Source organism: Spinacia oleracea, chromosome 2 (assembly GCF_020520425.1).
Source record: "Spinacia oleracea cultivar Varoflay chromosome 2, BTI_SOV_V1, whole genome shotgun sequence".
NCBI lineage: Eukaryota > Viridiplantae > Streptophyta > Magnoliopsida > Caryophyllales > Amaranthaceae > Spinacia > Spinacia oleracea.
In genome coordinates, this window is record NC_079488.1 from 54,833,423 (window position 1) to 54,860,926 (window position 27,504).

General features: G+C 37.5%; 1 protein-coding gene across 3 annotated transcripts; it reads left to right on the forward strand.

Annotated features, from left to right (window-relative positions):
• Nucleotides 1-4,089: 4,089 nt before the first annotated feature.
• LOC110789019 (uncharacterized) lies at nucleotides 4,090-26,715 on the forward strand. 3 transcript variants are annotated; one of them, XR_008927833.1, is made up of 11 exons: nucleotides 4,090-4,703; nucleotides 14,006-14,263; nucleotides 17,561-17,803; nucleotides 17,955-18,104; nucleotides 18,656-20,100; nucleotides 21,467-21,567; nucleotides 21,679-21,760; nucleotides 21,844-21,966; nucleotides 22,067-22,173; nucleotides 25,782-25,920; nucleotides 26,223-26,363. XR_008927833.1 is itself a non-coding variant. In XM_021993667.2 (11 exons), the coding sequence occupies exons 1-11, from the start codon at nucleotides 4,263-4,265 to the stop codon at nucleotides 26,463-26,465; spliced, it is 3,351 nt and encodes a 1,116-aa protein (XP_021849359.1). In that variant the 5' UTR covers nucleotides 4,094-4,262; the 3' UTR covers nucleotides 26,466-26,715. The 3 variants fall into 3 exon arrangements, 2 of the variants coding, with proteins under 2 accessions (XP_021849359.1, XP_021849360.1); XM_021993667.2 differs by having other exon boundaries at nucleotides 4,094-4,703; nucleotides 25,763-25,920; nucleotides 26,223-26,715; XM_021993668.2 differs by having other exon boundaries at nucleotides 4,095-4,703; nucleotides 21,494-21,567; nucleotides 25,763-25,920; nucleotides 26,223-26,715.
• The last annotated feature ends 789 nt before the right edge of the window (nucleotides 26,716-27,504 follow it).

Sequence of the window (27,504 nt, forward strand, 5' to 3'; positions counted from 1 at the left end):
TAAACACAGTTTATGTTTCTCTTGATGTGTGATTCTAAGTTTAATTTTTGTGCATATATTTCTTTTGACGTGTGATTTTACGATTTCTAATAAACTTCTTTTTCAGGTCTCATGGAGCCGACGATCCATCCCGGCCCACGTGATACTTCGGTTTTGACGTTGCAGGCGGAGCATAGGAGTGAGGATGTTTGGGGAGGGGGTATGGACAGGCTTTTGACGTGTCGGGAGCACGTGCTTGGTTTAGGAGAGTGGGTGATACATGATCGAGTCTTGGAGTTTGTTAGATTAGCAGGGTTCTATGGTGTACATAGATTGGTTGGTGGTGGATTAGCCTTAGATAGGTCTTTGATCACAGCATTGATTGAGAGATGGAGACAGGAGACGCACACTTTTCATTTGGCTGTTGGTGAGGCTACTATTACTCTGCAGGATGTCGCTGTTTTGTTGGGGCTCAGAGTTCATGGGGCTCCTGTCACAGGGGATGGTACTGGGGTGTGGTCAGCTTTAGTCGAGGAGTTGTTAGGGATACGACCAGAGCCTGGTGATGATGGAAAACCTGTTCTCCAGGGTTCATCATTGAGGATGACTTGGTTGAGGCGACACTTCAGTCAGGGCCCCCCTGATGACGCTGCTGATATTGTTTATGAGAGGTTTAGCCGAGCATATATTCTTGCACTTATGGTGTCCATTTTGTTTGCTGATAAGAGCGGTGATGCCGTGCAGCTCGTCTACTTGCCATTGATTCGCGACTTGCGTAGAGCTGGGACATACAGCTGGGGGAGTGCGACCCTTGCTTATTTGTATCGACAGATGTGTCGAGCCGCTCGTAGACGATCCCGTGACATTGGTGGTCCACTTATACTTCTGCAGTTATGGTCATGGGAGCATATTCAGTCGTCCGAGGATTTCGAGAGTTCGCGATGCTCCACCTCCTGACCCAGAGCATCCTATTGAGGTCGACGATCCATCTATTCTTGGTACTCAGCATCAGCGTGGAGTGGACCACTTAGCATGCAGGTAACTAATTTGTTTAACTACTCATTACTACTTCGATAAATCAAGTAATTTGTTAACACTTTACTTTACTTGTTTTGTTAGTTGGCTTAGGGTTCACTTTTCATGTGGCCATACAGCTAGTGGACTCTCTTTCTTTAGGGATGCACTTGACCATCAAAAGGAGACACAGGTATTTAATATCTCACCTTACTAATTACTCAAATGCTTCTTTTGTTTCAAGTTAGGTCAACTTTGGTCAATTTTTGTCAATGTAGGTGCATTAAAGTCAACTAGGTCAACTTTGGTCTAAATTGTCAATTTAAGTCAACTTTGGTCTAAATTGTCAATTTAAGTCAACTTTGGTCTAAATTGTGATTAATTCAAGTTAAAAGCATAAAATGACCTAAATTCAACTAAAATAGCATAAATTGACCTAAATTCAACTAAAATTGCCTAAATTCAATTAGTTAGGTCAACTTTGGTCAATTTAAGTCAACTTTGGTAAACTTTGGTCTAAATTGTGATTAATTCAACTAAAAAAGCATAAAATGACCTAAATTCAACTAAAATAGCATAAATTGACCTAAATTCAACTAAAATTGCCTAAATTCAACTAGTTAGGTCAACTTCGGTCAATTTAAGTCAACATTGGTCAACTTTGGTCTAAATTGTGATTACTTCAACTAGTTAGGTCAACTTAGGTCAATTAAGTCAACGAACGTCAATTTGAGCTCCCTCGATTCTACTTAGATAAAGTTATGTTAATTTAGGTTAATTTAGGTAAATTTGTGCTATTTTTGTCGTAAATAGCCTACATTCACCAAAAATTGTCTAAAAATTCCCTTAATTCACCAAAAATTGCCTAAAAAGGCTAAAATCGCATAAAATAGCTTCAATTCACCTTAATCGCATAGAATAGCTTGGATTCACCTAAAATAGGCTAAATTAGCTTAAATTCACCTAAAATGGCATATAATAGCTTAAATTCACCAAAGATTGCCTAAAATGGCCTAAAATCGCCTTAAATAGCTTCAATTCACCTTAATTAGCCTAAATCCACCAAATATAGCCTAAATACACCTAAACACGCTTAAGTTCACCTAACATAGTCTATAATAGCTTAAAATCACATAATGTAGTTTAAAAAGGCTTAAATTCACCTAGAATTGTCCAAAATAGCCTAAAATTGCTTAATTTCACCTAAAATTGCCTAAATACTCACTTTTTACTTATTGTAGATGACTTGGCAGCCATATTCAGAGACGGTACTTGGTTTACTACCCGAGATTTGTAGATGTGATAGAGATATATGGCGCTCAGTTGTACCGTTGATTTGCTTTGACATTGTTGAGTACCACTACCCAAATCGAGTGATGCGTCAGTTTGGATTGGAACAGTCAGTTCCCGTTGCGTGTGACACGAGTGTTGATCTTCATAATGTGGATCGACGGCATAAAAACAAGAAGTTTGAAGAGATTCATCGCAAATATGTGGAGGAGTGGCGTGATCGTGAGAGTCGGATTGTTCAAGGCACTCCTTTTGCCGGTCATCGTGAGAGGATGAAGGAGTATATGGATTGGTATTGTAGCATCACGAGACTCCTCATTACTCCTGTTACACGATCACCCCCCACCACTCATTATCAGCCGTCTTCCTCTGATATTTTTTTGGTAAATTAATCCTTGTTCCATTTTCATGTATAATGTTTATATTCATTACTAATGTTGAATTCTAATTATTGTTTCACATTCTTTTTTGTAGTCACATGCATTGGCTGATCTTGCCTCAAGATGCACTCGAGCTGTGGATTCTGCGTTAGAGTTACCTCCCAGTTTGGCCCTTCCTCTCACTCTTGATACGTTACGCAATTTGAGTTCCTCTTGCATTGAGACCTTATCAAGAGTGGGGCAAGAACATATCCTCCAACAATATGATTTAGCCTCGTCTCAGTATACACCCGACACCTCCACCTCACATGTTTCTCGAGGGCGTGGTTTTCGACCACCACGTGCACGCCCTCCACCACTTACTCCTCCTCTACGCCCTCCAGCACTTACTTCTCCACGCCCTCCACCACCACCTTCTCCACGCCCTCCACCACCACCTTCTCCACGCCCTCCACCTCTTACTCCTCCTGCATCTCCGCCATCATCACAAGTTATTTCATCTCCTCCTTTGCAGCTTCTCACTTACCGGCGACAAAAGGGTTGCTCTCCTAGTCAACGTCCCGAGCCAATTGCCGAGGAGGATGAGTCCTCATTTTCATCGTTCGAGCATTCAAAGAAACAACGTAGAACTTAGATTTGAGCTACATTAGAAATTTTGTGTAATCTTTTGTTCTTTTTGCTAGTATTGGAACTTTTAAAACTTTTAGAAACTCATGTGTCATTATTGGAACGATTGAACTTTTGGAAATTTTTTGTTTGCACTTTTCTATTTTGTTGCATAAGTGTTATGGTTTGGTTGGTTGGTATGATTTGTGGAGGTTGTTGGAGTTGGATTATAGACGTTGGAGTTGGATTATAGACGTTGTTGGAGATCTTGGATTTGTTTACAGGTTGTTGGAGTTGGACTATTTGGCAGAAGATCTCAGCCCATTTTCTGGCTGAACACTGGAAACTGCAAGCTTGGATGCAGGGGGCATTATGAACCGCTATCTGAGATAGCGGTTTGGTTTTGAACTAAACCGCTATCTCAGAATGCGGTTAAGTAGTATAAACCGCATTCTGAGATAGCGGTTTAGTTCTAAACCAAACCGCTATCTCAGATAGCGGTTTAGTGTTGAACCGGAAAAAAAAAATTAGTTTTCTCTCTCCCTTGCTGACGTGGACGGTATGGTGGGAATTAACAAGAAAAGTAACGTATTTTGGGAATTAACTTATCTTTGTGCAATATTGACGGAAATCGCTCAGAAATATATAATAGATCAAACAATGTAAAATCGTTTCTGTTTCTTAAAAGCACTTCTATAAATTTCGGGCCAAACAATTCTAACAGACTGCTAGTCTTCTTTATAATAGCTGCGCGTGTGCATGCCACGTCACACCATATAGTGCGACGCAGAAGAGGAGCTGGACGATCATTGTTTTAACCGTTACTAGCAACTCATCGCGATTTGTTCAAACCAAGAGGCCTAAATTTCTGGCTCCTTTCATTTTCAAAATTTCTTAATTTTTTTCCGAGTTTATAATTATACTTCGTATTTTCTAATTATGAATCATTCCTTTGAATTTCAACCTTAAAATCCTCGAATTTCCTCTAAATCAATGGACATTGTGACTGGAGATCGGTACCTTGAGTACCTAGTAAAATTCGTACAAAAAAACGCAGGCGGATTAATCGACGGAACCCTAATTCTGAAGCTCAATCCAGTTGGTCTTCACTACGTTCAATCCAGATTAGAAGCGCTACGCGAACTGGAGGGATTGATTGCCGGAGCTCCGGTTGATTATCTTCGAGCTTACGTTTCCGATCTCGGCGATCACCGGGCTTTGGAGCAGCTCCGTCGTATTCTATGCCGTCTTTCGTCCTTGAAGATTGTATCTGTATTGTCTCCACCTTCAAGGGATCCAACGCCTTTGTCGTTACTTGCTTTTGGGAGATTGAAGGTTTTGGAGCTCCGTGGTTGTGATCTTTCTACTTCAACTGCTAAAGGATTGCTTGAACTGAGACATACTTTGGAGAAACTTATTTGTCATAATTCCACTGTAAGTTCAGCCTTAATTTGTTTTTTTAGTATCATTTTATGATCAAATTTCTATTCAGATTCTTTTTCCTGGTGTCGTTGGCTTGGACGCAATCCTCGAGTGTCTAGTTTTCATTTCGATTTGAATTGTGGTCTCAAAGCGATTCACATTGGGTGGGCTTGATTGGTTTTGATAAAAATGTGAACATATGCTTGGACTAGATAATTAGAGTTGACATTTGTCCAATGTGACCAATATTAATACTTCCTGCCTTGAGCTAGATTGAAACAAAGTACTCCTTTATTGCTTAGTTTTAAAAAGCGCGCTTTTTTGTGCTTAAAGCTCGAAAGCTCAGAAGCTCACAGTAAAAACGCTTCTGTCAGCCGAAGCCTAGCGACATACAAGAAGCGCGCGCTTCCTAGCGCTTCGGTGCTTCTGCGCTTCCTAGCGCTTTTGCACTTCTTGTAGTTCAGGCACATGACCCTTCTTTTTTATAAAAAATAAAGCCACGTGACTCTAATCTTCTTTTTAAAGTATCACGGGATTTTTATTTTGAAAAGCGAATATTTGGGAAGTTTTTGAAAACCCTAGTGCAATTTTCTCCCGTAGCCGGATTTCTCTAGCCTTCTCGCCGGATTTCTCCTGTCGGATTCGGAATTTTTCTTTCATCGTTTTGATTTCTCTTTTTATTCATCTTTTCTTTCCATATTTTCTCCATATTTTCTGAACTTTTGAAATTTGATTATTTCTTTCTGGGTGCGCTTCGTCTACGAAAAGCGTGCGCTTTCGCTTTGCGCTTAAGCTTAAGTTCCAGGGCCCTTTTGCGCTTCAGTGCGCTTCGTGCTTTTTAAAACTAGGCTTTATTGTTGGAATTGATTAATTTTTATACTTGGAAATTGCAACTTTTAGCACTCATGTGCGTAGAGCCAAACATAACCAAAATGCTTCATGAATCCGTTGATTCCAAATCAAAGAGAAGTCATATGCCAATATCTACTGTTAGGTTGATTCATCAAAGTATCTCATTTTATTCACAAATGTTCATTACCATCCACTACCACTTTTGGGGGGTGGTATTGAAACAGAATGAAAGTTTATGAAGAAAAACACAAGTTGGAAATGAAATTGCTGACTATGGACATTAGGACGTTTCTTTCCTTGCCAAATTAAAATTTAGGGCGTTTTATTCGGGGTATTCATCCAAGCAAAAGGGAAACAAGTCAGATGATTCCCTTTGATGTTGTGGTCATTGCCTTTGCCCTCTTTTCTTTTTCTCTACCCCCAAGTCTTCTACGTTCATTCTCCACCCCCTAGATATTTCCATTCTCTTTCCCCTTCGACCTTGACCACTATTCTAACCAACCTAAACCAACCTTGACTGAACTTACAACACCAAAGCTCCACCTAGATCCACCTGAACAGCCCCACCGGACCACCATCCACCCTCTCGGAAAAACTCCACCACCTTAAAAGCCCACCCTACTAACTAAAAACCACCAACACTCACCCAAAAAACACAACCCTAAAAGTTTGATAAAAAGAGTAAGTAAGAAGGGAAAAAAAACTCATTTCTTATCACAATTATGGTTTTCAGATGGACAAATTCATACCATGGAAAAAACTTCACATCTGAAGTTTTTATGTTTAAATTTGACTTTTAAAACCTAAAAATTAAAATTTGATGGTGGTGGGGTGAAAAATTAGAGAAGGAAGAGAGAGAAGAGGATGGACAGGCGACAACAAATTGGGACGCGGAGCCGACAGGGGAGGGCTAGGGCAGCGGCGAAAACATGGAGGGGCGATGGTGGAAACATGGAGGGAGGAGGCGACGGAGTGACATCATGTGAGTGAGGGAGAATGATGGAGTATTGTCGGGAGATTGAAGAGTGGTTGAGTGACCAAATATCACACAAAAACTCCTTACATCAAAGGGTATTACTTTCCATTCCATTCCATCTCTTTCCGTTTGTTGATTTCATTCCCTTTACCAGAACCGAACCAAACTCCCTCTTTGATTGATTTCTTTCCTGCTATATATTACCGGCTACCAAACATGTTGTGATTTTTTTAGGTGTCTGCATTCATGTTCCCTTAGTTTTAAAAAGCTTGAAGCGCACCGAAGCGCACAAGGCAGTTGGAGCCTAGGCGCAATGCGCAAAGCGAAAGCGCACGCTTTTTGTAGGCGAAACACACCTTAAGGACCACAAATCTTTAAATCATTTCTAGAACATACTTTGTTCTAAAATCAACATGATACTTATATTTTGTTGCCAGATCCATAGTGTCTATTGATCTAATGTAAGGTGTGCTTGACCCAAATCTTTAAAATCATCCAATAAAACCTATATAGATTATTTTTTTAAAAAAAGAAAAGAGAAAAGTATTAGAATCAGTAATTCGGAACTGAAACGAAAAGGCAAAACTAAAGGGGGGGGGGGGAAACAGAGTAAAACCTATTCTAAAACAGAGTAGATAAAGAGGTTTTAGAAAGAAAAAAATAAAATAAAATAAAATAAAATAAAATGAGAAATAAAATAAAATAAAATGAGAAATAAAATAAAGTGAGAGAAAAAAAGCACAACATCGCAGTACTGACCGGGAAAAAAAAGAGTAAAACTTATCCTAAACATATACGAAATACACATATAAGTACATAAAGTGAAACTTATCCTGAAAGAATAGAATCGCAGTACAGAAGTGGAAGAAAAAAAAAGCCGCGTAAATTTTTTTTTTTTTTAAAAAAAAAGCATTGAAGAACAGAAATTGAACATGAAGAAGAAAAATTGAAAAAGAAGACAGGAACAGAAAGAAAAATCGGAAAAGAAAAGGAAAAAAAAAGAGAAATCGAAAAAAGAAGATGGAAAACAAATTAAACATACCTGAAGATGCGGAATTTTCCGGCAAGGTGGCTTGACGGCTGGAGAATTCTGGCAGCAGCAAGGTGACTGGAAGATTCCCAAAATCAAAGCTAGGGTTTCCTCTAAAATCCCTAAATCGCAGCTAAGTTATTCTCTCTCCTAAAACTTACACTGACGGTCAAACAAAGTAAAAGCAAGTAAAAATAGGTCACATGAGTTATCATGTGATCCTGTTTTTTTTGTATTTAAATCGCTGGATTCCTTCTGCTGTACCCAGGGACAAGAAAGCGAACGCTTCCATCGCCTGACGTCTCCAGAGAAGTGCTTGAAAAGCGCATGCTTCCTTTGTGTCGCCCCTCCTCGCCCCGCACTTTATGCACGCATTTTTAAAACTATGTTCCAAAAGTTGATAACATGCTCTTAATATAGGAGGATTCAAACATTTGACCAGAGGCCCTAAATTATAAGATGATGTTAGCTGATCATGTTTTTAAAAACAACACCTTATCTCGTTGCAACTTTATTTCTTATGGACTTTCCTACATAGTTGAATTTATAAGAACTGAATAATGAAACATCTTAATGAGATTAATTCTAGCTCCCTCTCAGCCTAATGAAGTGTCACAAATACAACATATTTCGTAATTGAAAGCAAAATAGAACACTAGGCTTTTGCAAAATAAGTGTGATTCACGCTCTTGCACTTTGTTCCTTTTGAGTCTTGGCCCCTGAAATTTGGTTGCTATTCTTCTTAAGGCTTTTCATACTTTTGAAAATAAGGTTGGTCTTTTTTAAGGATGATTTGTTGAGCTGAGGGATTGGTGTGTTGGTCGATGAAGGAAGGAGGATGGGGAATTGGGGATTTGGGTGTTGTCATAAAGCTGGCAATGGGTTGAGTTGGGTCGGAATCAGGTCGACCCATTTATAAACGAGTTGGGATTTTCCCAACCCAACCCGTTTACTTAAATGGGTTGAAATTCTCAACCCTACCCGACCTCTTGATAAAGGGGTTGACCTGAAGTTGATTGTTTAAGTGTAAGTTGACTTGAATGTATAACTAAAGGGATCAATTTTTTAGGCAAATCTCATAGCAAAGAAGACTAATACTCCAATTGAGAGAGAAAAATAAGTGTTTCGGTGCCCAATTGTCTTTCCAATTTTGCCTGCAGCCCAAAAGCCCATTAAGGCTATAAACACATTACAATTACTCTCAAGGATTCCAAATCCTCCTTATGGCCAAAGGCCCATCATAAAAAAGCCCAACAACTTTATGGAACACTAAAAATATGTCGCCTCATGGCACTTCCCAAGGTACGCTCATTTATTGACTTCAAACACACTTTAACCTAGTAAGAGCTCTCTTACTTCCGAACATACCCTGACTTAGGCATCAGAGGGGCTTTCCTCGAAACCACCCCCAAGGTTAGTTAATGTACTTGTGCGCAAGTATTCTCGAGCCCAATCACCCCAAATTAATGTTACACGGGACGTGGTTCGAGTGGAACGTGGAACGCGGCCCCTAAAGAACCCGGAACGTTTTAGTAATAAATATGCAAATAATATACTCCGTACAAGGTAAAAAGAAAAAAAACAGTAAATAACAAAAGTAATAAATAATAAGAGTACTGCTGGGTAAATGGGTAAATACATAAAAGCTATGTTACTCCGACACTTCATCTGACGGTGGGTGTCGGTGTCGACACGATCCGACCCGCGACCCGACAGTCGACACGTGTCCGGGGAGGTGTCGACACCGGTGTCGGAAAAGAGTCCGAAGTGGAGTGTCGAAATATGGAGTAGAAAAGAAGAAGAGGGAAAAAAAATCAAAATTTGTCGTTCAAGACAAAGATATAGTGATAAATTCGTCTGGATCTTGAAGAATTTGAAACCCTAGATCTAGAAATTAATGGTCGGGGAAGACGAGAGAAGAAAAAAATATATTGGGGATTTTATTGTAGAAGAAAAAACGTGATGAATGCACTCTTCAATCCTTATTTTCATTCATAATTAATTGAAGTAACCATGGTTACCGGCGACCTCTTCCTTCCCGTCTTTCTGTTTTTCGTTGTTGGTGGAGTGGTGGGTTACTGGGCCTTGCACCTTTTCATTATTTATTTTAACCATTTTAAAAAATTAAACTAGACCTAGGGAGTGGGTCTGTCATATGTGGGAAGTGGGAATAAAGTAACAAACCCACGTGATATACTGATATCATTACCCAAAAGTATCAATTTTCAACTTTTTATGTTTTATTTATTTATTACTCCAGGGGATATTATATGTTGACTTTTCAACTCTTTGTAATTTTAATTTTATTATTTATTATTTTAATCTTAATCTTTTTTGTTAATTTAATAACTATTCCCTCCGTCCCAGATTAGTTGTTACACTTTCCTTTTGCGTCCGTCCCAGATTAATTGTTACACTTCTAAATTAGGAATGACCCCACAATTATTATATTGTCTCTCTCTTCCACTAAATTTTTTTTGTCCCCACACCCTCTCTCATTCAATTAAAAAATACTCCACTAACTCTTATCACATCTACTTTTTCAATAAAATAACAATTGATAACCAAACAACCACTTATCACCTAAAACTTTGTGTAAAGGTAAGTGTAACAACTAATGTGGAACGGAGGGAGTATTTTTTTTTATTTTTTTTTAGAAAAAGTGTCGCCTTTTTTTCCGATATTTTATATGAGAGCCGTGTCTAAAACACAAGTCAAGACACTCCTTTGACCTTGTCAGATACTCCGACACTGTGTCAGACACGGACACTCGTGTCTGAGTAACATAGCATAAAAGAAAAGATATTTGCCCCAACTGATACAGCTGTCTACTGTCTACTGATATAAAAAAAATTGATTAAGTCCTAGTGTCCTACAACTGTTAGCCAACACATTTCTCCAACTCCCATCCCATGCGTACTACTCCTTTCCCCTTCTTTCTCTCTCCTCATTTTCAGATCTACTTTCTCCTTCATCTCTCCTTCTCTCAACCTCCTTCCTCCCCCCCTCTTCTTCCTCAAGTCAATCTTCATGCCCAGATTTTTACGTCTGTTTCACTTGAGTCGATTGCCCAATTTATAGATTTAGGGTTTTCAACTGGGTTCGTCACCTCTGGCGATAACCATGGTGAATCCGGAAAGAACGAATCGGGATCGTGGTTCGAGGCAACGTACCACGTTCTGGGTAACACTACCCCAAATACAAGCAAGGTCTTCTCCCTTCATCGACTAAGTTTCATCTGAAGCTTCTTGTTTCATACGCGGAACAATAAGTATTGGCGGTTGCTAGATGTTAGTTTAAGTTTTTCATATTTATAATTTGTAAAAAGTTAAAAAGACCCAAAAATAAATTTTTTATGTGGGTTGAACTGACCCAATTAGTTATATTTGTTAGGCGGGTTGCTCTTTGGGTTGAAAATTTCAGCCTACCCAACTAATTAAACGGGTTGGGTTGGGTTGACCCATTTAATTAAACGCGTTGAAAATCTTGACCCAACCTTTATTATTGGTTTGGGTTTGGGACGGGTTAGTGGGTTGGGTCAGCTTTTACCAGCTTTAGTTGTCATGCTGGTTTCAAAGAATGTTTCTCTAGGAAAGTGGTGGTGGTATCTCCTATGGAACCTTAGTCACTGTGGCATTAGTTTGTGGTATCCTGATAAAGTATGGGTCACTTTAAAATGGATGGAACGTATGTTATTTTGTGTCGATGACTTGAGGTTGCCTGTGGAAAATTATTTCTCAAGTATGTCTTGTTTTCTTTGCTTTAGTCATGTTCAAGATTGGAAATGGCCACAGTGTTAGATTTTGGGAGGATGTTTGGACAGTCCCTTTTTCATGAAATAGATGAGCTCACAGTGATTTTGGAGATTGTACCACCTCAACCATTGGTGGCATAAGACTTTAGGAGGTGGATTGGGGATTCAATAAGCACAATTTTTTGCAAGTCTCTTTTAGGATATCTATCTTTGCCACTGAGGTTCCCTCTCTTACAGGTTCATAGATTTATTTTGGAAGGCTAGAGTTCTTTTTAAGGTAAGATGTGTTGCGTGGACTTTGGCATTGGATAGAATGAACTCTAATCATAAGGAGAAATCCGACAATGGCCACCTCGTCGGATATGTGTATCTTCCCTTGGGACAAGCGAGTCTTACTCGCACCTCTTTCTTCATATATGAGATGGCAAGTAATATTTGGAGGAGTACTTGGTGTTTCCCTTGTACTGTTTCTGATATGCTGCAAGTTCTTTTTTCGGGCTTTGGAAGGGAAAAGGAGAGAAAGATGTTGTGGCGTAATGCTTTTCGGTTGATCTTGTGTTTTTTGTGGTTGGGACGGAATGTACATATCTTCTCAAGAACTACTTTAGCTAGAGATTTGGTAAAAGGGACAATTTTTTTACCACAAAAAAAATCGAAAATTTGTTTTTACCACCTAAAAAAAATTTATAACTTGTTTTTTGCCACCTAAAAATGGAAAAAATAGATGAAACCGTTATGTGGAGGGCCACAATAACGGTAATATATCTAATAGTTTCTCTTCTTCCATGTTTTCATGTATTTAACTCTCTCCTCTTCCTCTACTTCATTCTTTTTGTGAATTTACATGATTTTTTCTCTCATTAATTCACAAAATTTACAAAATTCAATGGAAATGAAGAGAGGAGGGTGAAAGAGTTAAAGAAAATCGCAGAGGGGAGTGTATAAAATTGGAGGGAAATTGAATTAGTAAGCCCCACCATAGAAAAAAACGCGGATGCGGTTGCGTTCGCGGTTGCGTTCGCGGTAACGGTCACGTTGTCGCGGAAACCGCTTGTAACGGAAGAATAGAACGGATCACAGCTGACGCGGTGTGAATTTTTTGAAATAAACAACATAACATTTTTAAGCCTAATTATTACATTTTTAGTCTAAAAAGATTATATCAACACAATATAACCAAATCTTTCATAATATGAGTGAGTATTATATTCTGTGAACAAATAAGCACTCGAAATATCATGTTTTATAAACTATATAACTAATTAAAAAAATATTATTGATGAATTTATGTAAAAGAACGGTGTAACGGAGAAAAAAGAATCTAACGTGGCGAGTCGCTGTTACGTAACGGACGACGCGGAGAGAAAGACGTGATTTTTGTCAAACCGTAACGTAACGGGTTTTCGCGGAACGGCAAATCCAAAATAGGTTACAGAACGGCCGTTACATAACGGAACGGCCGAGTTTTAATTCCATTTCATCTTTTTTTCGTTTTCAGGTGGTAAAAAACAAGTTTTAATTTTTTTAGGTGGTAAAATACAAGTTTTAGTTTTTTAGGTGGTAAAAAACATTTTTCCGATTTTTTTAGGTGGTAAAAAACAATTTTGTCTATAAATCATCTAGCTTTTTTGTGGGTTAAAACAGCAGGCGCTTTTACTAGATACTGGGAAAAATTCAGCGAAACTGTTTTTTTTTTGGCTGTTTTGACTTTTGAGGACAACTTGTCTTCTATTCTTGTACTTTCTGTGGTAAAAAAAAACATAATTTTTTAAAATGATTTGATTTATGATTCCATTTTATGATTTTTTGAAAATGATTTGAAAATGATTTGATTTATGATTCCATTTTATTCCACTTACATCACTGCACCTTATCAGTAAGAAGTTTCTGTATATATTTTTCTATAATTCTAGTAATGAAGTTATTTTTCGTACTTTTTTGGAGTTTTTTTTAATTTCATTAAAAATCAATATTTGCAGAAGTCAAATTGTGTTATCTAAAACTTATAATTGTTAATTGTTAATTTGATATTAAAACTGTTGCTTCAAATAAGCAGCAGTTATTATCTATTTAAGTAGCTTAGATATGTTCTATGATTTGTTTCTCTATATATCATAAATATGGTTACTAACTTATTATTGTTGTTCTCTAAGAATCTTTTTTCTCAGCACAACTTAATAATCCTTTAGACCATTACCTATTCTCTGAATGCCTTGTTAAATATAAGGTAATAATTTGAACTTGAATGAGTTTTCTGTGTAATATGATACCTGATGAATACCGTTCATTTGATTGTACAAGTTAATGTATCTGTACCAGACTACCAGTAGGCGTGTTTTTCATTTTTCTTACGGTTACCACCACCAAGCGTGGCTATGAGTGGTTATGCATATCAATGAAGAAAAATACATGTTTGTCAGCGGAAGTGCATTACTTGGATATTCAGAACATTACATACTAAATTTACATTTTATTCATAATGACAAGATTTGTTTTGATTCCCTCCAATTATCACCTTATACCAAACAAAATGTAACTGACAATATATCTTTGTTTGTTCTTCTCCAAATAGTCTCTTCTCTTAGCTAATCGTGTTTTCTATCTGATATCTGTCCTCTCTGCTCTCTTTTATCAGCAAGATAAGGTGGTGCTCTGAAGGTCATGGATAGTGATCTGATTTCTTTTTGTCTATTGCATTTCAGGATGCTTTACGTCATGTGTTTGCTAGTAGAATTGCTGACATAAAAGAATCAGCCCAATGGAACCGGTTATCGCTTGTATCCTGTGCATGTAATGGTTTGATTCTTATGGATGAGTCATTACAGCTTCTTCCAGCTGTTGAAACCCTTGACCTTAGTCGAAACAAGTTTGCAAAAGTTGATAATCTACGGAAGTGTACGAGATTGACACACCTGGATCTGGGATTTAATCAACTTCGATCAGTTGCATCATTTAGTGAGGTAAGTCTTGTTGGTAGAAGGGCTTGAATATTAGTGAACCTCCAGCTAGTTTTCTTTTCCCAATTTCTTACTCTTCTTTCACCTTGAAGAAACTCGACCACCTTTTGTCAAATTTGTGGCCAGACCAAAATACCAAATTTGAGTTTATTTTTTCATTTATATTTACCTGTTACCTAATCATAAAAGAATAGCAAGATTGGAGTTCTTTTATTCTTTTGTTGTGATTTTTGATGGGATGTCTACTCTGTCATTCTGCTATTTTTTTTTTCCGTATAAAAAAAGTAATAGAGAATTGCTAGTAGAATAATAATTTCTTCTGCTATAAAATACTTTTTTCTTATGAACAAAATCTCAACAAAATTGCTAGTAGGAAGTGGAATATCTGACTCTAAGAAGCATCTCAATTGAAAGGGCTCATTTGTATTATGTGCATGTATGGTTTGAGTCTAAGGAATGACTCTATGTACATGTGGTTTGACTTAAAGGAATGAGTTTGTGCGTGTATGGTTTGATTCTAAGGAATGAGTTATTGCAGCTCCTTCCACCTCTTTCTCCCTTCACCTATTCTACCTGTACCCTTATCATTGCTTCTCTTCTCCTAATACCACTATAATTTTTTTTTTTGTCGGTAAATGTTAACCTTATTAGTATTTAGCTGTAGTAAACTAGGTAGTATTGGTAGTAGAATTGGTAATACAATACCATATCTGCTCCTACTATTATAATTACTGTTGCTACGACTATCCCTACTAGTACAACAACTAGTGTCATTATCTTTTACTTGTATCTTTTATTTCTAATGCTGTGATCATGACATGAGAATTGTCTCAATATGATTGAGGTATTGGAGATATATTATTGTGCAATCAGTTCCAGAGTAAGTGGGACCCCTCTTCTTAATTTAAATACTTCCTCCGTTCCCGTAAATATCACACCATTTAGTTTTTATCACTATTCACACTAGTCATGTCATGTCATGTCATCATGTGGGGTCATCTTAGATTCGTATCGATATATATTTTCTAAATATCATTGTTTTACAATTTTTACTCACATACAATTTGAGATATTAAGAGTCAAAGTAACGTGTTAGAGGAGTAAAAGTCAACCATGGTGCAATATTTAAGGAACAAATGAAGTATCATTTCTTTTGGTGGTGAGCAGAGTAAAACTCATATTAGTGGACAACTGCAGCCAAATCAACGTTTTAGAAGTTGCATCTCGTAGGTGTTATATGACCATCGTTGTGTGAAGTGCGTGTTATAAAGATTCCTCTTCGTCATGGTAGTTCCAAGAGTTTTATAATGTATTTTGTAGAGAATAGCTTTTCTTTAATTTGCATAGATAATAAAGGTATAAGTTAGAGAAATATCAAGAGGCCAACATGCATACAGAGAAGGAAGGCGAGGACAAAAATGGGTATAATGAAGCTATTTATTAAGATTTCCACTATTTCTAGGAACCTAATATTTATTTCCTGTAAAACTATAGCCTCGAGAAAAGAACTTGATTCCTTGGTAGGGAAAGCTCTACCCTTTGAATTATGCTTAATAGATGAAAGTTGAAAGGATACTTTTGAGAACTTGCTATCTATGTTGCAAGGAAACGGGTACGAGGACGGGTACGGGGATGGAAAACGGCAAAATCAAAATTGCTAAAAACGGGCGGCAAAAAAAAAAAAAAACAAGAATTTAACAAAATTAAATGGTCCTAATAAAATGAAAAATAAACACATTCAACACAACAATTCAACACTCAAGTTAACTAAATAATTAACTTACAATAAACAACCTAAGAAAAATCAAGAAAAAATAGAAAAAGAAACTGAGATTATGTGAAACAATCAAGATAAAATAAAATAAAAATTAATAGAAACAGAAACAGAAATCAAAGAAAAAATAAAACACTAAAAGAAAATAGAAAAAAAAGAAGAAAAAAAAAGAAGAGAACAAGAAAGTCACAAAAAAGAAGAGAACAAGAAAAAGAAGAGAACGAAAAAGCAAGGAGTTGCTGGTTACTTCGACCTGCGTGGTGTTGATACGTCGTCCGACGGCGTTGGAGTCTAGAGAAGAAGTCAAGGACGACGAGGAGTCGAGGGTTGCTCCGCTTCCTCGTTGCAGTGCTGCTCAAGTGCTCAGTTGCTGGTTGCTACGAGCCGTCGAGCCAAAGACCGGTGGGCCGGTGGCGAGGGAGAAGACCGGCGGCAAAGGTGAGGAATGGTGGCGAGTTCGAAGAGAGGTGAGAGAGAAAGTGTGGAATTTCGAAAACTAAACCCTAAAATTCGTACCCAAGCCGTCCCCGATTTTAGCTGAACCGTACCCAAATATAACCCCCGTACCCCCGCGGTTGGCCGTACCCGTACCGTACCCGTACCCGGTACGGGAAACGGCACCCAGGACCCGTACCCAGGCTTCATAGCTTGCTATACTATGCAAAAACTAGAGGAGGATTTAAGCAATTGTAGTAACATGGCTCTAAAGTTTTCTTATATGTGAATGTAATAGTATCATATGCTTAATGGGTTTGATAAAAGATTATGATGGATTGATGGTAACCAGTTATTGGTGCTGTTGACTGAACGCACACAAACCAGTTATTGGAGACTGAGCAGAAGAGTTGTGGTGACTCTGTTGTCTGCTGGTGTGAATATATCAGTGTTGTTTCCTGTATATCGTAGAAGAAAGGATGAAGGTGTATGTGAGTGGTGATGAGTGGTGACTGTGATGGAGTGAGGGAGTGAATTTGCGTTAGCTGGTGTTATAATTGGATGTACTTATTGTGCAACTCTCATTACCCAAGGGTAAACCAAAAAAAAAAATTGGAACAGAAATTTGACGTGCTTACTAAGCTAGGCTGGGAGAACCTCTGGTAGTATGTCTGACTCTGACATTAGCCTCTTCCCTGCTTGTCTCTGTTAGAACTCTAGGAATCACCTAATGCAGAGTTCTGTATTTGGGGAAAATGAGGAGAAGATTATGTGGAACTACGCTTTGTGTGCCCTGCTTATGACATTAGGCCACTGATAAAGCTTCACTGCTGTTTCTGGATGTTTCAGTATTGTCTTCAATCTTTTGCTTGCTGTCCTCAAGTTTTTATTTGGTTTGCTTGCGTAATTATCTGAAAGAGGTACTGTTAGATGTCCTTCCTTTTCACTTTGACTATTCATGGCCTCCTCTGGATGGACATTGACATAACTATAAGGTTATCAGTGACATCTTGTTTTACTATAGCAAAAAAAGCTTAATATCCAATGCATTAAGTATTGGCTTCTGATTACTTTTTTCTTCTATCATGCAGGTCACATGCCATATATTAAAACTTGTTTTGAGGAGTAATGCATTGTCTACTTTACGAGGGATCGAGAATTTGAAATCTTTAGACGGACTTGATGTCTCTTACAACATCATCTCTAACTATGGGGAGCTAGAGGTCCTTTCAGGCCTTCCTTCTCTGAAAAACATTTGGCTTGAAGGAAATCCTCTCTGTTGTGCACGATGGTATCGGCCACAAGTTTTCAGCTATTTCCTTCATCCTGAACAAGTGAGTGCTGCATTCTGTTTCCTTGAGGTCTTTAAGCATCTTTTAGTTTTTTTTTTTTTTTTTGGCTGGGAGAAAAAATTGAGTATGCCATTCAAGATCCAAGCACGATGTAGTTCTTCCTAATACTTTCATAATTATTGTGTTGTTTCAGGTAAAATTAGATGACAAAGAAATGAGCACAAAAGAGTTTTGGAAGAGGCAGATAATAATTGCAAGGAGGCAGAGACGGCCAGCAAGCTATGGATTTTACTTTCCTGCTAGGGAAGAAAATGAAGTGGGAAGACTTATAAATGGAAAAACGGTAAGCTTTTGAGCTGTAGGTGGAAGTGGAATTAAAGAAGTAGTGTATGCTCCTTGTAGTGTCTGTTTTGTATTGGATAACTAGTTATTAGCCCGGTGATGCCCCTGGTCATTGCATGTAATGTAACATAAGATTAATGTATATAATTTTTTACTAAACGCGATGGTTTAATATAGGAGAGCATATGGTAGGTTATAAATGTAATGAAAAATAATTTGTAGTGTTTATCTGTTACCCTATGAATTTCGTTCTCCTTTAGATAGAACATATTATAGGTTGGTGTGATAAACTAAACAACAAAATTGCATAGATTAAATGGTAAATCCTATGCTTTTCAAGTGAGAGGTTGTGGGTTCAAGTCTTGATTGACACATTACTTATATGAGGATCATCTGATTTGAAGGCTTGTTGAAGAGGAGGTGGCAGCACGTGACAAGATAGTAATTCTATGTCTTGGGTTTTAGGAATAGTATATATTATCGTATATTCTTCGTATTAGTTATCTCTGTTTATCAATCACGTGAGATAATTTTGCGTGCTTCTGTTTGCAGAAGAAACTCTCTCGCCTTGCATGCATTGAAAGTGAAGAGCTTGGGATGAACATGATCTTTGAGCAAGATTCATTGTCCTGTGATAATGATATGCATGGTGGAGAGGAGGATGTTTCCGATAAAGAAGGTGAACTAAGTAGTTTGATTAACAGAATTGAGTCTATGAAGAAAGAACGTCCTAAGCCATTGTTGGAGGAATTCAAGGATTTGATGGATCAGGGATCTGAGAATGGGGTTGATGAAATAAAGAATAGCCATGCTGCTCTGGCTTTTGGTAACAGCAATTTCAGAGACACGTCTAGCTGGAGGCATATTGGAGAGAGTTCAAGATACATGGAATACGAATCAGACTCGATCATAAATTCAGAAGATGATAGGGGTACAAATGCTAAGGAAACTAATAGCTCCCTTGCTAGTTCTTCTGCTGGCAATTATGGTTATCAATGGCTTCATTCTGCTGCTGAAAATGGGGAATCAAAGCCTCGAATATTTACAAGTGCTTTAGATGAAGATCTTTTGAAGTTCTATTTTCCTCAAGGGAAAAAGTTTCTACAAATAGCAGATTTTAACTCTGCTACATCTGGTACCGATGTTCTTGATGGTGATGAGTTAAACGCTGGTGTCAATAGTACACAGTTGACTTCCATCAATAGCATTAAGGATGTAACAACCTCCTCTGGACCTCCAGTATCACCTCCACACTATGAAGAGGATATTCTCTGTCGCCGCCACTACTTGGAGGAAGAATTTTTTCAGGTGTCTGCTGAGTCCTTATCTGCCGCTTCCTCTGACAGCAATACTAGCTGTGATGAAGAGGATGGACGCGAAAGTATGCCGCTATTCCCCGAAACTGAAAATATTATTGGTGAAGACGGATCAACTCGAGATATCAATGGGAGATTTGCCTCCCTCTTAACCAAGGGTGATGATGTACTTCATGTTCCTGAGGTAGGACAAGGGTGGGGTTCACGAGATTTCTCCGTGCAGCAGTCCACCAGGAAACTTGGTGGGAATGATTGTTCTTTGGAGTTGTGCTGTGGTAATGAACCTCTTGTTGGGAAAAATGATGAAGATGCTATCTCTTCCAAAAAGAAAGATGCTGAATGTCACGAAAAGAAAAACCCTAAAAGGAAACCAAAAAAAAGAGTTGTTTCACTGTCAGATAGCTTTAGTTCTTGCGAAAATGATATAAAAGATGGACAACAGAAGCAAACTGTGAACGATATGTGTTGCATAGGAAGTGCTTGTGGAAAGGTGAACTCAGTACCTATGCATCATGAGTCTGGTGGAGTCCTAGCTAAATCAAAGCATGCAGTTTTGAAAGCTGGTGACCACATTGAAGATTACTTCAATTCACTAGTTGCAGATACTACCATTCCCGAGACTTGCAAGCAGTACATTATCTGCAATGGCGTAGTTGGGAGGAAGCCCATGTGGAGCGAAAGGTAATATCTTCATTTCTGCTATTTAGCCATATTGCAACTCAAGCCTCTTATGCATTACACTTGTTTACCATTCTTCTTCTTAAAGGCCAACCATACAATACACCACACTGTGAAACGTGGCGTACATGGATTGTGAGCATGTTGGAGGCGTGGAAGCTTTTCTATGTGACCACTCGCCTTTTACCCAATGGTTTACTTTAGTGATTGCCATTAGAGATGTTTTTACATCAAGTAATAAGTTAGAATGCGTGTTTTGTTCTGAAATAGAATGCTTGTTTAGATCTGAAATATGCACAGGGAAATAAGCCTCTATGTTTAGGGAAAGGCTAGATCTTCAACTGTCATGAGATTCCATCTTAAAGGTCAATGGTGTCTTGTAGGTGACTTGTGATATCTCCAAATCTTGCATTATGTTTGACTGTGGATTTCTCGGAGCCGTACTAATACTTTCTTGTTCTTTTGAACATGCTGGGATATGAACCAATTGGATAGAGACCCTTCAATCACCAAAAGACCTGCTGTCAGCTAGTTCAGACAGAAACTTTGGTTCACTAATCAGCCTTTCCAGCCAGGTGGTTAAGACCCAGCCATATTTACTCCAAAAGGATTCGGGATCTTCATTGTATAATGAAGCTGCTATTCATTTTCCAGTCTGACAAAAATAATGCTAATGCTTGGTGTTGGTTCCTTTGACATGGTGTTTGGAAGTCAAATGTTTGTGTCAGCTTTAAAATTACTATGGTTGGGAAAAGTGCATTTCAAGCAGCTTACAATTGTATTTCTGTGATAGTAGAGAATTATGGTACAATATTGGGGATAAGAGTGTTTGTAGATGTTGTTCCTGGAGGGGAATGAAACTCTAGGGACAATCCAGATTTGAGTCTTTGTGGGATAGAGTAGTCCTTGCCAATCTCTAGTATTCTGGTGGGGGGTTTTCCAGGCTTATCTTTGAAAGCCGTATAGCATAATATACTAATTATATTAATTAATTTTCACTTTCTCTCTTTTTCCAAGCCATTTGTCACTAGTTATCAAGAAATAAAATTCTATATAGTTATTATTCGCCTAATCATTGAAGATGTGCATGATGAATGGTTGGCTGAGTTGTTGCATTTTGTCGATCAGATTGCTATATCAGAATATGTTGTTTGTAGCTTTCAAGCCTTCAACCTTAGAAATATCTCTTCTTCTAGCACTCACCATGGCATAAGTTTACTGGAGATTATTATTTCTTTTTTGGTCACTGCTTGTATTTTCCTCCTTGCCCTATGATCTCTTTGTTACTTGGTCATATTTTTAGTCTTTTGTTGACAAATTTGAACAATTCCTCAGAGGTACTGCAAATTTTTAAGGCTCTCAGTTTCAGTTTATTTTGGCAACTGGCCAACTGCAGACAGGTAGCTGTTGTGCTAAGCAGTGAATGGAAGTTGTATGTGATTCTTCTTGATGGCATGCTTGATGGGTCAGGTTAGACTTGCTGTGGTATGATCTCCTTTTAAATGGTTTCTTCATCTCTTATTCGGTGTTTCTTAGTGGTTCTTCCACTATGACTAAAGCCACACATGCGGGTTCTTTTAGGTGATAACGTGAGTCTATTGATTTCACACAAGGTTGAAGACGTGAGCGAGGTGTTGATTGGGCTGGGACTTCTGGTTATTTGGTTAGTGACTTCTAAGCTGTTTCTGTATGTGTTATGGTGTTTCCTTCTTTCTAATAAAGCCATTGCTCTTTTGACATATGCAGGGTTTATATTGATGAGGATACATCGTATCTGTTGATTACAAGATGCAAGGAGAAAACAATGCATTTACTTTTCATGATAGGATTAATTTCACGTGGAGAAATAAATAAATGTTCTGTTAGGAGGTAGACGATCTAGTCTATGCTCATTATCAAAATAAGTTCAATTCTTGGACAGATCTTGAGGAATGCTTATGAGTTTGACTGATGAAAACTTCATTGGCAGTTTGGATCAGCTGCAGCTGAACTTGTTCGATAGACAAATAGGTGGAAGCTCAGGAATCAGCATTTATCAATATTGTATGGTGCTTTTCTGGCACAATATTAAGAGAGGTATCTCCCCCCCTCCCTCCGCCTCTTTTTCTCTCTCTAATCCTTCCCTCACTAATCTTGAATACATTCACCCGTCTGAATTAGCTCAAGGTCTTAAGAAGTTATTAAATTGATACTACCTGAATGTATATTTTTGTACTTTCTCTTGAACATGACCCCCACCCTCCCTCGATTCCCTCTCTCAATCTCATATATGCATGCATTTACTATTATCCAACTGGAAGCTGAAATTTTGTATGTTGCTTTCGTTTTCAGTATCCTTAACCTGGTAATGACATTGTTGTGAAAGCTACGCCTCTTTGGGTTTGCCAAGTGACAGCAACTAACATCAGAAAACCAGTTAAAATGAGCATGAGTTGGTTGAGCTTGATGAATACTTTCTCCGTTCTTGTTTAGATGACGCAATTTTTTAGGCACGTTTGCTAATGCACGATTTCAAACATTAATATCTCCAATTATGGATAAGAAAACATTATAAAAAGTTGATATTCAAAAATTATACAATAATACGAATCTAATAAGACCTCACATGACCATATTTTTTCTCAAGTATAAATCACAAAAGGAAGTCAAAGGAGCTTGTGTGAATAGTGTCAAAAATCACATTGTGTCATCTAATAAGAAACGGAGGAAGTATATTTTTTGATCTTCTTGCATCTTTTTAATTTAAATAATTCCGTCTTCTTCTTTTCAAGTCACTGGAAGAGGATAATTTTGTATACATTGAATCTTAGCAATGTGTTGATTTTGTGGTCTTGAGAAACAGCTTTACATTATAATGCTTGACAGTGTCCTGAATCAAATGGAGGTCATGATGGTGGATGTTCCACACTGTGTCTTGCAAGAGTCACCTTATGTTTTCTCATTTCATGCGGCAAAAAAGTTGAAGAAATTTGTACACTTTCTTATTCGGCTTTTGCATATTTTTTTAAGCAGTACCTTATCCAGTTAATTCATGGAGAACTACCTTTTATTGTTTTTCAATTGATACCTTTCGTAAAATTCTTCTCTCATTTCCCTCTCTCACTGACATGACTTCCTCCTCATTGCCAATTTGAAGTCTTCTTGCGATATGTCTGTTGTCTGTCTACCCTTCTCTCTTGTCGATCAAATTCTTCCTATATTATCTCTCTTACTCTTTGTTGCTTTCAACATACAGCGACAGGTAACCCATAGTGTGTTTACCTTAGAATGGTGGGCTTGATGATGAACTTGAGGCTGACAACATAACCATTGTTTGCATTTCTTTAACTTACTTCGGATTTGGTGCTTAAGTGTACCATCACTGGAACTCCATTTGAGTAAAACCAAATTTCACGTTTGAGGGAGCTTATAATTTCTTGGAGCTGTATTCCATAATTTCTTTACTTTAACAAAAGAACAGAGCGTTACCGAAGGTGAGAGGGTGGACAGATTGAAAAAGGGAAAGAAGGGGGGGAGGGGGGGGGGGGGGGGACAGAACTAACAAAGGAACAACCTAAGTAGGGAATGTCAAGAAAAGACAGAAATAAATCATGCACGTGATACAATGATAACTTGCTTTATTCCTAGATAAATGACTGTTATTTGTTTCACTGGATTAATGAAAAGGTATGGTTCCCACGAGAAACCATAAAAAGCAGTTCCTCAGGTTGCCACCATAGATTGTCCTTTGTGAAAGGTACTAATATTTTATAACTTCTTAGAGGGTTTTCTTTGACCTGCGTCCAATACCACGAGGTTCATATATTTGACAGTGTAACTGTATAAGCTGTCTCCAAAAAAGGTGTAGATTGAAAGCTTGTCATTCTCGTTGGCAGTAAGTAGACTATATAGTTCAGGTATTGCCTGAACTGTTCGGTTGGTTGTTTAGAGCTTGGTGGGATGCCACATTAAGTTTTTGCCTAACCTCAGGCTTGTCACTTTTATCATGATGTGAGGTTTTATATAAGGGAATATATGTACGCACATGCCTTTAATGTCCATGTAATGTACCACACTTTTGGAGAATATCCTTTTCTTTTTTCATTTCCTTGTACTTTTTAGAGGAATTCCTTGGATCTTTTTTTTTTCTTAGATGATTTGTGGACAATGAGACTCCAACTACCGTACAAGTTTTGAAAAGACCTCCTTATAAGACCTGGATTTCTTTTATTTACATTCTCTATATGGCCATGTGTTTGCAGTTATAGCTTATGAGCTTTTCAAATTATGCTTTTTTCTTAACTTTGAAATTCGACCAGGTTCCTGTCTTTTCTGTTACTTAAGTTTCCAAAAGGTTAATTGCTATTTAGGCCATGTTTAGTTCACCTTATCTGATCTGATCTAGTCTGGTCTAATCTGAACTTACTTTTTCTGATCTGATCTGAACATATTTTTTTTGATCTAGTCTGGTTTGATCTGATCTGATCTGATTCTTCAGAATTAAGTTTAAACAAAAATCTACATTTATTAATTTTAAACGACTTACGTGTAAAATAAATATTACACAAATTTATAATATTGTTATTATTTATTTGACTTTGCTCATGATTTAACTATTCCTTTTATTAGATAGACCTATACATGATCTAGATAGATCGGTTATGATCTAGACATATAAGTTATGATCTGTATATAATCTGTATAGATCGGTTATGATCTGGACATGATTTGTACAGATGAGTTCTTATATGGACATGATCAGTTCTGATCTGGACATGATTCGTACAGATCAGTTTTGTTCTGATTTGGACATGATCTATACAGATTAGTTTTGATCTGGACATGATTTGTATAGTTCAGTTCTAATTTGGACATGATCTGTACAGATCAGTTATGACCTGGACATGATCTGTACAGATTAGTTTTGATCTGGACATGATCTGTGCAGATCAGTTCTGATCTGGTCATGATCTATACAGATGAGTTCTGATCTGGTCATAATCTGTACAAATCAATTCTGATATGGACATGATCTTCTGATCTGCACATAATCTGTACATAGTCGATATCTAGACCAGTTATAATTTGGACGTATCGATTCTGATCTGGACATGATCTGTACAAATCGGTTTTGATCTGAACATATTGGTTCTGTAAGGATCGGTTCTGATGTATACAAGATCTTTGCAGATTTGAACATTATCTGGACATGATCTGTACAGATCCGTTATGATCTGGATATTATCTGATCCTATCAGTTCTGGTCTGGATACATAATGGTTCTGGTCTATAAAAATCAGTTCTAATATGGACATGATCTGATCATATCGTTTTTTATCTGGACTTAATGGTTTTAATTTGGACATGATGAATTTTAATGTTTTTTTATAATAATAATAATAATAATAATAATAATAATAATAACAATAATAATAATAATAATAGTAATCTGGTCTGATCTAATCTGATCTGAACTTATTTGATCTGATCTGATCTGGTCTGATTTGATCTGATTAAATCTGAAATAAGTAATAAGGTCCTGAAATAAGGTGAACTAAATCGGGCCTTAGCCTTCAGATTTTTAATCTTATTACTCTTTGCATGTGCTGAGGCCTACTTCATTATTTCCATTTTCTGCATATCTTATTGCTCTCTTTTAAGTCCCTATTTTTTTTGCTGTTGACAGAAGAGGATTGGGTATGCAGATCACTTTTTGTTATTGGGGGACATCTAGTTGTATGCATTGAGGATTTTTTCCACTTCAGCTCACTTTCAGAACATGCAGATGCTGCCTCGTATTTCTTGCTCGATACTTGCTGCTCAATTGCTAATGTGTCTGAGATGGTAATTTATACAACGTGATTTTCAAAATTTAAGATTTTAGTTTCTGGATCTGAAAACGTTTGCATTGGAAACATTTTCTGTATCGGTAGATGAAGAATCACGAACATCAGCAGCTTTCATGGGTAGCTCAGCCTATGCTTGTTGGTATCTTCCCTTGTGAATAAGCATGCTACTAGAAGACTGGTTGTTTTTATTTAGTCAATAGTTTGGTGTAGGGATGTTTGTTTTTATCATGTTAGGTTCAAATTGATCTGGTTTCATTAACCTCAAATCTCAACTTATTGGCATGCTGATGTTTTCAGGTCATTGAAACCAAAGAGAACCTGTATGCGACCTTGACTCTTAGAGAAGACTCCACAGTATCCTGTCTTTCACCTATATTTGACAATATGAAATTAAGAGCTGGATATCAGAATGGAAGTATGGTTTCCGGAGCTAAGAAATGGAAGATGAAGTGGTTTTCTGCAGAAAGTTTAAGCAAGTTTGTTACGTTGGTGAAGGCAATTCACAGAGGAATGACTATCAAATCTGTCCATAACCTATAGTTCATAGGTGGTAGATTTTCTTCATTTTGTTTCCCTCCCTCATTTAATTCAAATATTTCCATAGGATGTGTTCTTTTCATGTGAATAAGCGAGTTGCTTAAGAGATTAACAAGTGCTTACTTCTCTTTTACTTTTGCCTGTTATATAATGTGTAAGTAAAGAATAAAGAAGGAAAAAGAAGTATTGGGAAATGATTTGTGACTGAGTAAATATTATCGTTTCTCTAGTTTAGAGATGTCGATTTTGTTTCTTTTGTGCCGTGTATATTGGTTTTTATTGAGTTTGAATAATTTATACGGATATTTCATGAAATACCCCCGAATTTTGAAGAAATTCACCAAATGTCCTCAACTTTCCATAATACATAAAAATACCCTTATTTCAGTACTTAATACACCAAATATCCTTGATGACGTCATCAATCCAATTAACCCAATTAACCAACCCATTAACCCATTTCTTCCCACTTATTCCACTAAAATTCTAATTAATTAACCCACTTTTTCCTTTTTCTTTTCTCTCTCCCCCATTTCTTAAATGGGGTTGCTGGTTTTCCACCTCCACCGTCTGATTTCTTTTCACTCTCCTCACCCTCTTCGGCCGCCGTCTCCGACCACCTCCACGATAAGCTTTCTCTGTTCCTTCATCTTTCTTTATCAAGTTTCGTCCTCCAAACAGTAAGCCATCAAGTTCCCTAAACCCTAAAGCTCAACAAACTCATCAAGTTCCCTTTCCGGCGAACTCATCAAGTTCCGTCCTCTTTGTTCTTCTCTCTCGTTCATTTTCTTTATCAAGTTCCATCCTCTTCCATCTTTCTTTCTCAATTTGGGGTTTTGGGTTTAAGAAATCAGATAACTCAATTTGGGGTTTTGGGTTCCCTTAATCGTGGTTAATTGATGAAAGAAATTCATGAAATTACCAATTAAAGGAACATCAATGGTGGGTGATGAAACGGTGGAGGCGAAGGGTCGACGAGGTTGGTCGTGGAAGGGTGTGAGGGGGTCGAAAAAACACGAGTCTAATGCGTGACCTCGTCCCT